The sequence below is a fragment of the Equus przewalskii genome, chromosome 7 (genome assembly GCF_037783145.1).
Source record: "Equus przewalskii isolate Varuska chromosome 7, EquPr2, whole genome shotgun sequence".
Classification (NCBI taxonomy): Eukaryota; Metazoa; Chordata; class Mammalia; order Perissodactyla; family Equidae; genus Equus; species Equus przewalskii.
In genome coordinates, this window is record NC_091837.1 from 12,810,485 (window position 1) to 12,826,371 (window position 15,887).

A 15,887-nucleotide genomic window follows, 5' to 3' on the forward strand; every position below is an offset into this window, starting at 1 on the left:
CTCTGCGTGTCAGTGGGACGCGATGCCTGTTATACCATCCTCTGCATCTTCTGTCCACTGCGCGAGCCGACGTGCTCGAGAAGCCCCAGCCACCCCATCCTGAGCTACCCAGGCACGGGAAAGCGCTTCTTCTTTGGATAAAAAGCAGAACGCAGCCATCATGTGCTGAAGTACAAATTTAATAAAGCCTTTAGCAAGTTTTAATCCATAAGTTATCTATGAAAACAAAAAAACCCACAATTTTTTAGAGCCATCAAGAGCCGTCAAGGTGTCAGTGAACACCAGCTATAAAAGAACAGTCAGTGTTTTAGATAGTGCAATATTTCCAGCTGTTGAAGAGAAGAATTTAAACAAAATTACAAACTACCCTTCCTCGTCCAAAACCAAAGTTGATGTTGGTGCTTAGAACCCACCCTCTCCCCAATCCCACGCTGGCCGATTCTCAGGTAATAAAACTAGGATGGGACCAAACCCCCTCGTGCAGGCTGACAACTATTTAGGCCCCAGTGGAAATGCACAAACCTGCTCAGGGTACACACACACCTTCAGAAGAGATCTCCAGAGGAACTGAGCATTTAAGGGAAGGGGCAAATCCATGGAATCAGAGGGTACTAATGAATCTTAAATAATAATAAGTTCCTGTCTGTCTTTAAATGCCCTGCCAACTTTCCATCAAAGTAAAATGGACACTGTTCTCCAGAAGTCCAGGGGCTCTGAGAGAGCCAGGCTTGGAGGCGGCAGGACACTGGTGCCCAGCTGAAAGCCTCTAGGGGAGGATGGAGATGGGCCTTGGCCTCCTTGCCACCAACAGGAAGGTTCTTGCTGGGGGGGGGGGGGAGGAGGTGAGAAGAGAGCTGTAAGCCCTAAGCTGGCACACACAGCGGGGGAGGGACCAGGCACTCCCCGCTTCCATTCTGGCTTCAGTCTTGGTGGTGGGGATGCACAGGGAGGGTGAGGAGGTGGGCGAGGGTGGATGGCGGTCAGTATAGACCACCAACATGGCCTTTGCCTCAATTCCCTGGATCTAGAGTAAAGTTCTCATGATAAAGGTAAAGAACAAGGGCAAAAGAGTAAAACGGGCTAGAAGAGAAAATGAAGTAAAAACAAAACAAACAAAAACAGCCAACCCAGAGGGCATGTGAGTTTCCTCAGCCGCACGAGCGTTCGGCAGCGGGAAGGGATGCCAGATCCCCTGTGCTGAGGAAGGGCGAGGAGCAAGACCCCAAGTTCTCGGGCTTCTGCGACTACGGAGTAAAGCCACTTCCCCGACGGGAGAGGCTCCTTCCACTAGTGTTTGTTCCTGACTAGATAAGAGGCAGGGCGAACAAGCAGGGGACAGGCAGCTGGCCCCTCAAGAATCAGCAGGCTTTGACTAACAGCCAGCACCTTCTGGAAACGGAGCTGCTCTTCAGGGCCAACAGGTTTTTTCTTCCAAACCCAGGATGCCAATGTGAATGCACAAGGTGGGAACAAGCCAGTGGAGGCCCCCTGGCAGCTCAGCCTGCCGAGGACTGAGTATCTGAGAAGGGGCACTGCCGCTTGTGGAACGGGTGGCTTCGAGGTGGGGGCAGCACCCAGAACTTCCTGTGCCCCACGGCCTCCCCAGCAGGCGGCTCTGCTTCCCTGGGGCGTAGGTGGGCCTGGCTGCCTGGAGCGAGGCCACTGTGGACGGAGTGGAGGCCGAGACTCTGTCGGGTGCATAGAGGCTTGGAAAGGCCTGACCTGAGTAGAGTTTTCAGAAATGGAAGGAGCGCGTTGCAGTTGCACGCACAGCAGGCTTCGTGCTCTCAGGCCCACGTCATGAAAACTGCTCTGGGCCTTGGAGTTCCTGGGACTCGTTCATGCACAGCTCTCTCAGAGAGTTAAGGAAAGAAGACGACTCACAAAAAGGCCCGACTATGGAGAAGAGAAGCCCTCTGCACTCCCGGCCTGGGCTTCAGGCCACTGGAAAGGAGGAAACAGGACCAATGCTGGCAGGATCTGGAGGTTTATTTTCAACACCCCCTTCCTATTAGTGTCACCTGGAGAAGGCTGTGTAGAGTTGTCAGGTGCGTCCACAGTTCTTGAGGCCACAGGGGAGTCTCATGGCTATAGAGAGGGTCTGGGGGCCGCTGTCACTTGGCATGTCAATCACACTCCCAAGGGAACACTGCCTCCTGGAGCTGAAGGTCCCTGTAGCCCGGGAGCCTGCAAGGGCAGGGGGGCAGGCCCGGGGCGGGAGCTAGGAGAGCTCGAAGCCCGTGTTCATGCTGATGGCGTAGCGCAGCTTCTCCCGGAGGACGCTCTTCTTGCTGTAGTTGGGCAGCTTGAGCAGGTTGAAGCAGGTGGAGGAGGTGGGCAGACGGCCGCCTGGCTCCCGCTTGCGGATGGTGAAGAAGCCCCGGAGGACGCTGCCCAGGGTGTCCCCAGTGTCCTGCAAACACATACCACAGCCTCAGGATAGGAGGTGCCTGGCATAAGCGCCTAGGCAGGTGCCAAAGAGGGTGGCTGAGGAGAGGGCCTGGCCAGCCCCTGGGTGTTAAGCAGAGAGTGGGCGCTGCCGTGGCACACCTGGCCTGTGAGCGGACACCGATGCCTGAGGCCAGCCCCCAAACTGGCCAACTGGCCCAAGTGGCCCTGAGGGGTGAGTGCACAGAAGCAAGCCTGGCTCCGCAGGTCTTACACAGGGGAATCCTGTATTAAGTGAGCGCGTGGAGATGGGGCCTCCAGTTAACTGCGAGTTATCAGTTAACCAATTTGCAAAGAGCCAGAATACTGTAAAAATACTTTAGGTGCCACTTCTGCATGCAGCCTGACACTGTCTCCCTGACCTCGCAGCACGGTGGCCCATGGCAGACTGTGACTCAGGGCAGCCATCCTTCAGTAAGGGGGCTGAGGATCATTAAGTGTCACGTGGGAAGAGGGATCCGGAGCCCAGACCACAGCACCCTGAAAGGCAGTCACATTCAGAGGCGACCGGGTTTTCATGGAGGGTGGCGGGGGTGAGACACCTTTAACAAGAGCGACTATCTGAACATCCCCACGCGGAGCCTGACAACCCCCAAGGCACCCCTTCTCCCTTCACAGATGAGGGCACAGAGCAGCTTGCCCACATGCGCGCAGCCGGAGGGTGGAGGAGTCTGACCCAAGCCCACGCCTGTCCAGTTCCGAAGCCCGTGTCCTGCCCCTCTCCCACACTGCCTCCCGGCCCTGAGCCATTCTAAACACACCCCAGGTACTCTCCCCTGTGGGAGTGGAGAGAAAGGGAGAGCTGAGGCCCAGAGCAGCCTGAGTCCACGGCACTCTCTGCAGGGCCAGCCTGCTCTCCTGGCCGGAGAACCGAGGACCTCCTACCCGGCTCTGAGGAGCCCAGCTGCCCGCTCTAGGGTGCAGCCTGGGTGAAGGTCCCACCTGGTAGGCACAGCAGACAACAACCAAGAGTGGTGAACCCCTCCCTCAGCAGCGGTACCTGGTCATCAGACACTTCGACACAGCGGATGGAGAACGGAGGCTTGAGGTAGGCAAATCCCAGGAGTGGGGGCCTGGAGCAGCTGGTCACAAACTGCAACACAAGGCAGGGTCGGGGGACAGAGTGGGGCTCTCGCTCCCTCAGAAATGGGCCCTTTACCAGTTGAGCTGTGCTCTTTAGCTTTCTCCAGTCATTGCATCATTCATTAACTGCTGTTCAGCAGGCAGGATGCATACAGGGTGCATTTGGCCCAAGAACTGGTACTCGTCTCACATCTCTCTTAAGGGTGCTGCTCTCTGGGGCTAAAACACATGAAATCCACACCAGCTGACATGGCTAATCACTTGTGGGAGTCAACCCAGGGGCTGATGGAGCACGTGCGGCTGAGGAGTTCAGGAACCACACAAACTCCCCAGCGGGGACTGCTCTCCAGTGGGACTGCCATGCAGGCAGCAGGAATCACAGCTGCTGACTGACACCGTTCCTTAAGGCGATGCCATGCAATGAGAGCAGCGGAGAGGAGAGGGTGAGGTAGCAGCTGGTGGAGCCACTGAGTGTGGCACGGGAGAGAGGGCTATGCCAAGAGCTGAGGGCCTGGAGCCAGGACACAGGGAGCCCTGGTGCGGACACACCACCAACTGTACTCACTCACTTTGCACTGGCTTCCTGCTCAGCTTCCTAGCCACGCAGGGGAGGAGGCGGAGGGGTGCTCACCTGGGCACCCTGGCCTGCTGGTTTACAGAGCAGTCTGTGAGCTGGGCTCCTGGGGGCCCTCTCTGACAGACGAATCTGCTCTCAGCACACTGAGAAGAATCAGGCCTCGGGAGCCAGTGAGGTGGAGGGGCAGACCCAGGTACCAGGCACCCCAAATGGGGCCCAGGGGCAGCCAGCCACACTTTCCTGCCACACTCTTAGAATTCCTTGCATCTTCCAGATGGCAGCACCTGTGTTCTTTCCCCAACTGTGCTAGCTCATGCCTGGACAGAAGCATGTGACCAACCTGGAAACCCAAGTGACAAACCTGCATAGGAAAGTCCTGAGAAAGCATTCACTTTAATTCAGTGTTAACCAAAAATGCTCTCCCTTCCCTAGGGGATAAAGGGATCGGCTACTTACGACATGAAACTGTGCTTTACAATTCTGTGGCAAGTTAAGTGTTTGGATCTTAAAATAAATACTACCATTTAAACAACGGTATAACGGTTGTGAGATTCCTGAGACCATCCAAAGACAATTTATGTGTGTCATGCTTCAAAAATAGTTTTTACAAAAAGCATCAACAAGATACATTACTGTCCTACTATATTTTATCTTCCACCATAAAAACCACAGCAGCAGCTCCTACTCAGAAAGCACTGCAGTTTCCACACCGTGCCGAGTGCTCTGCGAACCTGACCTCGTCTAACCACTCCACAGATGCTGTGGGATTCGACCGGTTTTCAGGAGGAGGAGACAGATCCAGAAGAGTCTGCACACATCCCAACTCAGGCCGCTCAGACGTGCTGCCTGCTGCAAGCCAGGGCTGGTCAAAGAAGGGAGGGACACTTTCACCCTCCCGGGACAGGAGGAACGGAGGGCACGGGAACCCTCCGGGTGCTCTGCTGTCACTACATTTAAAGAAAGCACAGTCAGAGCCACTCCTGTGCAACAGCGCCGTGTCCTGCCCCGGCTCGGGGGCCTGTCTGAAGCTGTAGAGATGGGCAGGCACAGGACAAGGAACTGCAGGTTTGGTGACAGGCTATCTAGGGACACAAATGCGCCCACTGTGAGGGGCAACAGCTGCACAGTTGGGAGACACTGGCTTGCCTCTCTTCCTAGCAGAGGCAGGGTGAGTGGTTTTACAGGCCGGCAAAGACTGCGTTGCCTACAACAGGCACTGCTGGAAAAACCAAACCGACTCCCGTGAGAATCAACTTCTGGAATTACATCTGTCTGCCAACCCCCCGAGTTCCTCGAGACCCGCAGGGACGACTAGTGCGTTTCTGTATCTGTGGACGGCAGTGAGGGCCTCCTCCACGGGAAGGATCTCTCCTCAGAACAAGCCAAGGAGAAGGAAAACCGCCGCTATTTCAACTGGAGGTGATACTGTCCACGTTGCCTCAACAACTGAGGTCACGTGAGACCATTCTAGAACCCAAATGTCCAAAGGAAAATATTCCGAGGCGCTTAAATTTACCCCCTTAATATGGCAAAGTATTCATGATAAAATATCAAATAGAACAGCAGGTGGCAAAGTGATATGATTCTATTTTTACAAACATATATACACACATAACACGTCCAGACAAGTGTGTGTCATCCAGTGTCCTATAAAACACTGTGTCGATGTCAGTAACAAAAAACAACACAGCGGCATGGGGGAACATTTTGAACCTTTACAACTTTAAAGACACCAGCACAGGAGCACTGGTTAATGTCAGCAACTCTATTTGCAAAAATATCCATTGCTATCAGCCTACTCGATCATATGTTTCACTGGAACATGGTGTGTGTGTGGTGTTGCATGTTTCACACTATTGAGAAAAACGGTACACAGAGGTAGTCCCTGGTGAGTAGGGACGGAGAGTGTTTAAAAGTTTGCTTGTCTGTATTTTCTTAAGTTACCTTACGGTAAGAAATACCATTTACTTCTACAATGAAAGGAAAAGTAAGAAACAAGATGTTAGCTTGAGCAATGACTGGATAAAGAAGATGTGGTGTATGTATGCAATGGAATACTACTCAGCCAGAAAGAAGACAAATTCATCCTATTTGCAACAACATGGAAGGACTTGGAGGGAATTTTGCTAAGCGAAATAAGCCAGACTAAGAAAGACAGACACCAGATGATTTCACTCATATGCGGAATATAAACAAACACATGGACAAAGAAAACAGTCAGTGGTTACCAGGGGAAGGGGGCTGGGGGGTGGGCACAGGGGGTGAAGGGGAGCACCTATGTGGGGACAGACAAGAAATAATGTACAAGTGAAATTTCATAATGATGTAAACTATTACAAATTCAATAAAAAAATAAATAATAATTTTAAAAAGTAAGAAACGAGATGTTGCAAGGCCAGTAGCAGCAAACTGACGAGAAGTGCTGAGCCCCACAAGCATGCCCGCCCACATAGGCCTGTCTCTCAGAGGGGTAAGCGGCGGGCTGGCAAGCTCACAGGCTCGCCCTCACCTCGAGCTCCTCTCTGTTACTGCTTTACTGACTGGGTAGGCCTGTCTATGGGAGAGGATGCTGACAAGATGCGGTCCCCTTGATAACTTTATTTCTTCCCCAGTGTAAATTATTACATCGCTGGCCTTCTAGGTTTATGAGACTATCTATGCATGCATGAAAGCATTTATAGGTAACATATAAAATACCTTCAGAAACATTGCTCTCTCGTCGGGCGTGAAGTCAGAGGCCAAAATATCCCAGAGCCAGATAATGACCCTGTGACTTCCATGAAAACCGCCGTAGTACACTGTGTGTTTCCTGAAAACAAGCCAGACAATGAGCTCAGCCACACATGCTAACAGGTGCTCACATACACAGGAAGGCACAGAATTTAGACAAGCAGCACAGCAAACTCCAGCAGGCCGGGCAACTACTAACTTCCGGTAAAGCCAGAGGTTCGTGCCTTCGTAACCTCACACCCCTGGAAGCTAAATGGGCAGAGAGTTCTAGAGCTGGCCCCACTGCTCCCAAGCAGAAGGCAAGAGGAGCTCCTGCAATACGATTTCTTGGAACTTCAGAGAGCCCTGCAGTCCTCAAGACCCTGCCATTCTCAGTCTCTAGGTAGACAAGTGGTTGTGCTTTTATCCCAAAGCAACTCACCCAGTCGTCAGGGAGGAGGGGGACAGGTGGAGACGGGCTCCTGAAACAACTCTCCAAAGGAACTCAGCAAGGGAGCAGCTGGTTCTAGGAGGCCTAAGAATTTCCCCCTCCCCCTCACTCGCCCCTTACTTTAAATCTTCCAGATCAATCTCAGCATTGTCACCGGAGATGAGACGCTGTAGCTCAGGGGTGGAGAACATCCGGGTCCACTCGGGTTTGATAATGGAACGGAATCCGCTAATGAGGGCAGCTGTCTGGTTTTTGATTTGAGTGTGCATCCGAAAATGTGCCATCAGATGAATGTAGCTAATTCTGTGGCCAACAAGAGAAAACAATGGAAATTAACAGGACAGGGGGCTGTTACCAATGGCTGAAAGATGAGTCCAGTCATTTCTGAACCATCTTACAAAAACACAAATAATAGCACAGCATGCCACCAGAATGATGGCGACGATGATGATGATGATGATGATGATGGCTCTCCTGAATGGCACGTGTGCCACTGTAAATGCGCTAAGTGTTCAAGGGCATCAGCTCACTCACTCCTCTCAAAACACCAGGGGGTCCTACATCAGGATAACACCCACTGGGTCAAGAATCAAAGTGAGACATTCTCCAGGTGAGGAGAGGACCCTTCCTAGTATAAAGGCACTTTCTGGACCTTTATTTAACTTCATTGTTTCAGACATAAACCAATTCAGATATAATTCAGTCCTCCAACAGGCTTTAAAGCAGAGAAAAATTGTTTCATGTTAAAACTTCAACCAAAGCCTTGCTAATCTGGACCAAGAGTCTAGGCCATGACAATGTGGGCCTGCAGCAGGTTTTCACCCAACGCAGCTGGCTTATGTTTAGGTTCACCTGGAAGTCAGAGCACTAACAACGTGCCTAGCAGAGGGACTTGTGGGTCTGCTTTTATGAAGACAAGGATCTCACCTACAACTGTATAACAGAATACAATTCTTTTGAACAGGTTAAATACATTCCAAGAGGCTCATTACCATCGCTGATTTCTTAGCAAACCATTTACTCAGAGATGGAAGAACTTGAGCCCGGCCCAGGTACAACTCTCAAAATTCCAAATTAGTACAGTTCTAAGTAAATCTCATTTACCTGACAATGCTTAGATCTGAGTTACTGACCTTGAAAATATCCCTATTTAAAAAAAATTATCCAGCTGCAAACTTGCACATTAATACACTTAAATACGACTTTTCCTATTATTGCTACTCCTTTCTTGAACTCTTCGAAGCAGATTACTGATACTGTTCCATTTTACCACAAGACAGGGAGTGTGGGAGACATTCTCCTTTAACATCTAGGAAGTGCAAGATCAAATATCACCCCTAAGGCGAGGAAAACTCGCGTTGCCAGGCCTTTTAAGATAGTCTGTAGAACTGAATACCTCTGCCTTATCCTGAGGTTTTACATTAAGAACATGGAAGAATTCGTGAAATGACTTTCTACAAGGAAGTTTCAAGGCAGAACAGGAATTTCACTCCAACACAGGGTGCATGGACCCACTTCCTCTGGCTGTTATATACACAGCTTCTACCATCAACCCTGTGCCATAATGCCTGGCAAAACGGGGCCATCTGAGGGTGGCCAACTCTATGTGACATGTCACATATCTGCTGATGGTGACAATCACTGCTCTCATTTCTTAAGGCCCTCCTTTGAGCTAGACATCCTGGAAGGTATTGTACGTGGGTTATCTCATGTGAAGCCCTCTGAAGAGATGGGTGCAGGGCACATGGCAGGCAGAAACAGGATCCACCCCTGCTCTCTGATGCCCCCAGGCAGCTCCTCCCAACCTGTGTTCTCTGTTCGTTCTCAGTTGTCAAACTAATGCCCCGTGGCCAAGAGTCAAAACCGGTGTATTTCAATCATGATGAGAGTTAGGTCTGTTCTTCTGACTGTTCTGGCAATCTAATAAAAGCTCCCCAAGCATGCAGACTGACCGGACCACTTGACCCGAGAGGGACATGATGCTCAGGAACATTGGGCTGTAATGCGCATCTGATCCAAATGACTCACCCAGCGGGACTGAGCTCTCACTTGTCATTGAAGAGAGCGATGCTCAGATTAACAGTTCAGATGCTCAGCTGAGCCTGGTGGCAGGAGAAGATTGATGGATTGACAAAAGGGCCAATATCTACTCCTCCTGCCAGGTTCTACGGTTTTAATTAGGTGAGAACAGGGCCAGGCGGAGACAGCGCATTGAGGGGTTTTGCTTCTAGGGACCAAAGAGGGTGACATTTATGAGAGATTCCTAAAAGCCTGTTATCTGTGATGATAGCTGCCAGGCCTCAGAGTCTCCCCACATCTAAGGACCCATCTGCTGCATTTGACTTCATCACCGTGTCTTCTCAAGAATCGTGTTTTATACAATTGTCACATGCTATCATTCCAAAATGATCTGCCCCTCCGAGGTGTCTTTCCGCCTCCGTGCCCTCTGGGTTCAGGACTGCGTGCCTGAACAGTTTGGAATCCATCTGTCTGCATCTAGAGCCGCCATTCAATTCCTGGGAACACTGCAGCTTGGGTGCCTCTGACCTTAGGAGTGCTACAGCAAAAAATAAATTGTCAATTCTTATTTTGCAAATAGAATTTAATACGATTTCAGCCTATGAACTGTAACCAGTAAATTCCATTATGATATTTATGGCCTCTTTCTACTTCAATCCATCTTAATAAATTCTCAAAGCAAGCCTGGAGAGCAGAATGAAGTCTTTTCAAGTGGTGGCCTTAAGAATCTAATTGCTATACTCACTTATTTTCATTGGTAACAGGGATGGTCTTCCCTCCAGGAACCAGTTCATGGCAAACCAGCTGGGGGAGAAGAGGGGGAGCAATTACTCAAGAATTCTAATGGGGAAGTAAAACCTCCTGAAGACAAAAGGCCCCGTCGCCAACAGCCATAATAATAACAGAATTAACATGGGCTATGTTTGGAAACAATCATTTTCACAAAAAGCCAGGGCTTAAATATCAATAAGCGGACCCTGCACAATCAATATGAATGGTTTCTCCTCATCCGATCCTTGTTTGAACATCTGTATTAAGGCTTCAGATGTCACGGAGGGGAACGTGTTCACATTTAAGAGCACAGAAGGATGGTTAAGGAAATGTTGGTACAACCACACCCTGGAATACTGTGCAGCTATTAAAAAAACATGAGGAAAATGTGTATTTATTGAAGAGGTGGGAAAAAAAGCAGATTATATAACCACATGCTTGGTATGGTACCATTTCTGGAAAAAAAAGAAGTTATATATGTTCCCAGGGAGAAAAACCTGGAAGGACACAGGCCACATGTTCACAACGGCACTCTCTCTGTCATCAGCATTTGGGTGGTTTTCATTTTCATCTTTATGCTCATACTGTAGCTGAATTTTTAGTTGAAGAAGTTTGCATTTCTCTTATAATCAGGAGAGGAAAATTAAAAACGTCAGGAGGAAGGCTCAAAATCTGATTAAAGATTTGAAAAGTATAGAATCAACTGCTATCCTCAACTTCAAGAACTTCTGTGGGTCGCCTAAAAATCAAAGACTGTATAATTTTAATAGAAATTCTATTAATACAACATATGACAACTCTAAAAACATAGAAAGGAAGAACAGTGGCCTCCATTCCACTGCTATCAACATCCGGGGTACACTGGAGGATTTTAAAGCTGGGAGGGCCTTTAGGAATCACCCAGCCTGGTGTTTCCCATAAAAGGTTCCAGGGAACACCTTGCCTGTGAACTGGTAGGTGGAGACTCATTCTGTGAGATGGCATTCTCTCCTCTCTGAAAGAGGAGCTCTGTGATCAAACAAGCTAGGGAAAGCCGAGGTGAACACAGCCACACCAGGTTTCTTCCTCACAGGCTTCTCAGAGTCCCTATATGCCAGCGTGCTCGGTGGCTCTTCAGGAGGAAGGCAGGGCATGCAGGCGTCCACAGAGCCTCCAGTGACACTGGTCCCAGCAAGGACTCACATTCGGGAAATGGCACTTTCTGAGATAAGGAAAGTGGCTCAGAGAGACCGAGTGACTTCTCTGAGGACGCAGGCATGGCTCCAAGAAGCCAGCCCTGCACCAATAATCAGCTCACGGTGCGGCTTCTCCAGAGCAGTGCTCAGGCCACGCACGCAGAGGCTCAGGCAGGTGTCCACTGGGAGGCTACCGGAAGGGGCCGGGAGCATTTCAGAGAAAAGCTGAAAGGAAAAATTCTGGGAGGAAACACCTCTGCCACCACGATTTCAAGGGTCTCTTTCCCCTGCTCTGCTCTTTATGATGAGGACAAACAAGGACAGGCTTCTGTTAGAGGCACTTCTCGGGTGGCTTCTCCCATTTAAGCCATAATCCTCCGTTTGTAACAGCTAATCCTCACCATGGTAACGAAAAGCAGTGTTACAAATGCAGAGTTAGAGCTGCCATCAGGAATGACTCTACGTGCCCTCTAAGCAAAGCAGCGTCTCGGGGGGCGCTCTCCAAGGGGCGAGCAGGCAGAGGTCGGGTTGGCTGGGAACGGAAGGGAGAATGCCCTCCCTCCTGGCAAGGCGGGAGAAGGATGGCTGAGGGAGATGGAGAGGATGAGGGGCCAGACAGACAGGCTGACAGAGCTTCAGTCTGTGGACCTCCTGGGGAAAACACCAAGAGTAGGGCAGGTCTCAGGAAGTCCACCGAGGGAGGGCAAGGAGAGTTCAGCCACAGAGGCTGACCTACCTGACCCATCACATCCTCGTCGTACGACAGCGTCAGGCCCAGGTCAGAGATGTCCCCATCGTAGCGCTAATGCAACAGAGACGGGGAAAACATAAGGGCCAAGGAGCACAAGAGCCTTGAAGAATGTAACGCTCCCCTCCTACGAGGTCTGCTTGGGCAGTAACCACTGCGGCTGCTTCAGCTTGAAGCAAGGAGAAAGGTCAGCCACCACCTCGAGGAAGGAGGCTGTGAGCATCAGTCCCGAGAGGACGTGCTCAGAAGGGGACGAGGGGACCTGCTGTGGCTGTGGGCGGGCCCCTTCCCTACAGCAGGAAATCTCATCCCACCACACGACAGGGTAAAGTTTGAACCCTGCGTGGCTTCACTCCACCGTGAGCCCACACCAGCATTCGGTCAAGCCCTCCCGCCTTTCCACACTGACCTTAATGGAAGTGAGGTTTTTATAGAACTCTGAGTCCAGAGAGGGCAGTTCGTCCACAGAACTGTAGAAGACACTGTGGTGGTGCCCGAGCAGCTGGCTCAGGAAGAAGGACGCGAAGGGCACATCCACCACAATTCCCTGGGAGAGAGGAGACAGAGGCTTGCCCTCCACTGGCCAGGAGTTGGGCTTGCGGATCTCATCAAAGGTGGCTCTGGCTGCAGAGGGGCCCTGAGGGAGCTAATGGCATCTCTAGGCACTTCCTAAATTTTCAATCTGGAGAGCAATACTGCCCATCATTTAAGAAACACAATCGAGTGCCTCCTGGGGGGACATTACAGCAGAGTGGCTAAGGGCACAGGCTTCGGAGTTACACAGCTCAGGGATCAAATCCCAGTTCTGCTGCTGCCAGGCCACGGGACATCGGCTTTCTCACCTGTACATGGGGACCAGCACAGCCCCTCAGTATTAACGATTAAATGAGAAGGGTGTGGAGGAACACAGAGGACAGGCTCTCACCTGGAGGCCGGCCAGGGGCAGCTTCCAGGAGGAAGAGATCCCTAAGCTGGTCCTAAAGGAGCACATGGCGTGCTCCAGGGCTGGAACACAGGTCTGCCCAGCCACAGCACAGGCTGTGAGGCGGGGGAGGCACACTCACGAGCCTCCTGGAGTCTGGACTCTACCCTGAGGGCAGCAGGGAGCGCTGGGAGGCTCTGAGCAGGGAAGAGCCAGATCCGAACGTTATGTGGGGAACGGCCAGGAGGAAGGCAGGAGGCCAGGATACAGCCAGGAGGCCGTGGCCTAATGCCAGGCACTGCTGACAGATTGTACCAGGTGGAGAGAAGTGTGCAGACTGCAGAGACTTAGAAGGGAGAGTCAAGCACCTTGATGATGCCCCGTCACAGACATCAGGAGAGAAGTGAGTTAATGCCAGTTGCCCCTCACACAGGGCCCAGGATGTCCTAACTTCTCTCATCTGTACTATTATTGTTGGAGAGGGAGGGGACAGAGACTAAGCCCAGGAAATGGAGGACATTCACAAAAGGGGAGTCCTGCTTTTCAGCTGGCCCAGACTGTTCTGGGTCTGAGTACAGCTACACGTTTAAAGGAAAAACACGGCACATGCCCAGGTAGGTCCCCATGGGATTTTTTTCGAAATGGGAATGAACTGAGATGTCGTCTCCATTTTGCGGATGTGGAACAGAAGCACAGAGAATGAGCCCAGGTCATCAACTGGTCCAGGGCAGGAGGAGGACTGGAGGGAGTCTGGGCAGGGACTCGGCTGGGGCACCTGACTTCCTCATGGCCAGAACTGAGGCTGTTAACACAGAGAGAACGGCGGATCCAGTATGTTGGCTCACATGGCCTCCCTCCCTCAACCGCCAGGCTGTGGGCTCTGCCTATGGCAGGCATCCTGGTTTCCCAAGGGTTTGCGATGGGGTGGGAGATGAGTGCTGCTCAGGGGGCTCACATCCTTGGTGCCTGGGTGAGGGGCCTGGGAGAGCCTGGGCCCTGGGTAAGGTCCGCTGTGGCTCTGGAGCCCACTGTGAAGGCCGCAAAGACTGGCTGATGACAAGCACGTGCTGCGGCTTTCCTCCCTTCCTAGGAAGCGGGACTCTCAGAGCAGAGGGTCAGGGCCACCTGGGGGTAGTTCTGCCAGCTAGGCTCTCAGTGGAGAGGGACCAGGAGCTGTGTGGGCCTCACCCAGGGCCCGCACAAGTCCACTCTGCCCTGACTCCATGAGGCCAAGGAGCAGAAGCTCAGACACCCTTCCTCCTGATAACAGTGTGGATGGCAGTGCCGACTTCCCTGTTCCAGGTGCCAGGCACCGCCTGAGGCGTTTTACCTGTATCACCTCCTTCACGCTCTACGGTAACTCGAGAACACGGCTTTTATTATCTGCACTTCACTGATGAGGACAGGGGCCTATGGAAGTAAGCGACTTTATGCGCCTCAGCAGACTCACCTTGACCAGCTGTCTGGGCTACCTCCCACCTCAAGCTCTAGTCTGCAGGCAGCTCCCAGGCGCCTCTGGCTCACTTCGAAGCACTCACTCAAATAATGACAAATTTTAAAACAACCGTAACAACTATGAAAGTGCACCAAATGCTGCCCTCCTACACCGGGACCAAGCTCCGCTGTGGAGACCTGCTCTGCACACCGCTCCCAACCCCTCAGGGAAGCAGAGGGCTGGCTTAGACTCAGGCCAGCCTGGGTTCAAATCCGGGTTCTGCTGCTTTAACTAGCAATGAGACTTCTCAAAGTCTTGGTCCTCTCACCTTCATGTAAACAGGACAGCAACAGCCATGCCACAGGACTGCTGAGAGGATTAAATGAGGCAACACATGGAAGGCACCGAGTATTTCTGTCCAGTAGTCTTGGTTCCTGTCCCTCTTTCCCTGACTTGATCCTAATGACAGGTAGTTTACGTGGCTGGGCTTGAACACACGAATGTATATGAAGCCCATGGTACTTCTAACGTTTTATTTCCCATTCCAGTTCAACAGTCCTTAACACGCCTACCTCATACACGGCCTTCCCCAGCATCTTGCCCACAAACTCAAAGAGCTGCAGGTAGTTCTCATGAATGTAGGACGTGGGCGAAGGGTAGAGTCTCTCATCCCCACTGGTTGTCTGCAAGGCAAAACGGACGGGTAGAGGCAGAGAGGTTAAATGCTTTGTAACGAGCAAGCCCAGCCCTTCACTTCTCATTTGTCACCTCGCATTTGGCTACTGTCAATCTCGCTCTCGCTCCCCTTAAGTACCTTGAACAGATTGAGCGCCGGATCGAACACCCTCTTGATGATCTCTTCCAAGAACTCCTTGAAAACGCCGTCTTGATCAATCCCTGCCTCGTCCACCCCGAGGTCATTGACAAACTTCACGCGGATCACGCCCTTCATGGCGTGTTGGGAGAGCTGCCGAAGCTGCTCGTAGCCATCCTGCCGAGGGCAGAATTACAGCCCATTAGGAACACAAGGCCTTCTGCATAATTCAGGGCTCCCTCCTCAAGGCTCTTTCTCCCCTGTGTGAAGCTTTCCCAGTGTAATTACTAAATGTGCAAGTCAAGAGGCATGGGTGCATGAGAACAGTTCTCACTTGCTTTTAAACGCGAGTCTGTTAAAAGGAAAATTCATCACGGGGATGTGACTTCCCTGCTCTTTGATAAGAGGAGACTGCCCTCAAGAGGATGAAGAGTGGTAAGATGAGGAAATTAGACAAGATGAGTCATGACAAGCTCTCAGCCTTCAGAAAACGGATGGAAAAAAACTGGGACAAGATCTCATCCTCTCTATTTTAATGCTAAGAAATAAAGCTCATGGTAAATCGATCGATCAATGAAACTTACAGACGGCTACAAAATGACACGTAAAAGTACTCCTCACCCCTCAACTCGGGGCACCTTTCTGCAGATCACGAAAGGCCTTGTCAGTCACACTGAGGAATGCAGGTTATATCCTGAGGGCAATGGGAAGCCACAGAAGAGTTTAGGCAGGGAG

General features: G+C 51.4%; 1 protein-coding gene across 1 annotated transcript in view; it reads right to left on the minus strand.

Moving 5' to 3' along the window:
• Positions 1-161: 161 nt before the first annotated feature.
• UBE3B (ubiquitin protein ligase E3B) overlaps positions 162-15,887 on the minus strand; it is a 50,152-nt gene continuing 34,426 nt past the window's right edge. The window contains exons 20-28 of the mRNA XM_008520920.2: positions 15,153-15,329; positions 14,911-15,021; positions 12,391-12,528; positions 11,970-12,035; positions 10,033-10,091; positions 7,389-7,571; positions 6,806-6,917; positions 3,449-3,541; positions 162-2,413 (exon numbers count right to left, since the gene is read on the minus strand). Of these exons, the coding sequence (XP_008519142.1) occupies positions 2,222-2,413; positions 3,449-3,541; positions 6,806-6,917; positions 7,389-7,571; positions 10,033-10,091; positions 11,970-12,035; positions 12,391-12,528; positions 14,911-15,021; positions 15,153-15,329 (1,131 nt within the window). The 3' untranslated portion in view covers positions 162-2,221. The remainder of the gene's footprint in view (positions 2,414-3,448; positions 3,542-6,805; positions 6,918-7,388; positions 7,572-10,032; positions 10,092-11,969; positions 12,036-12,390; positions 12,529-14,910; positions 15,022-15,152; positions 15,330-15,887) is intronic.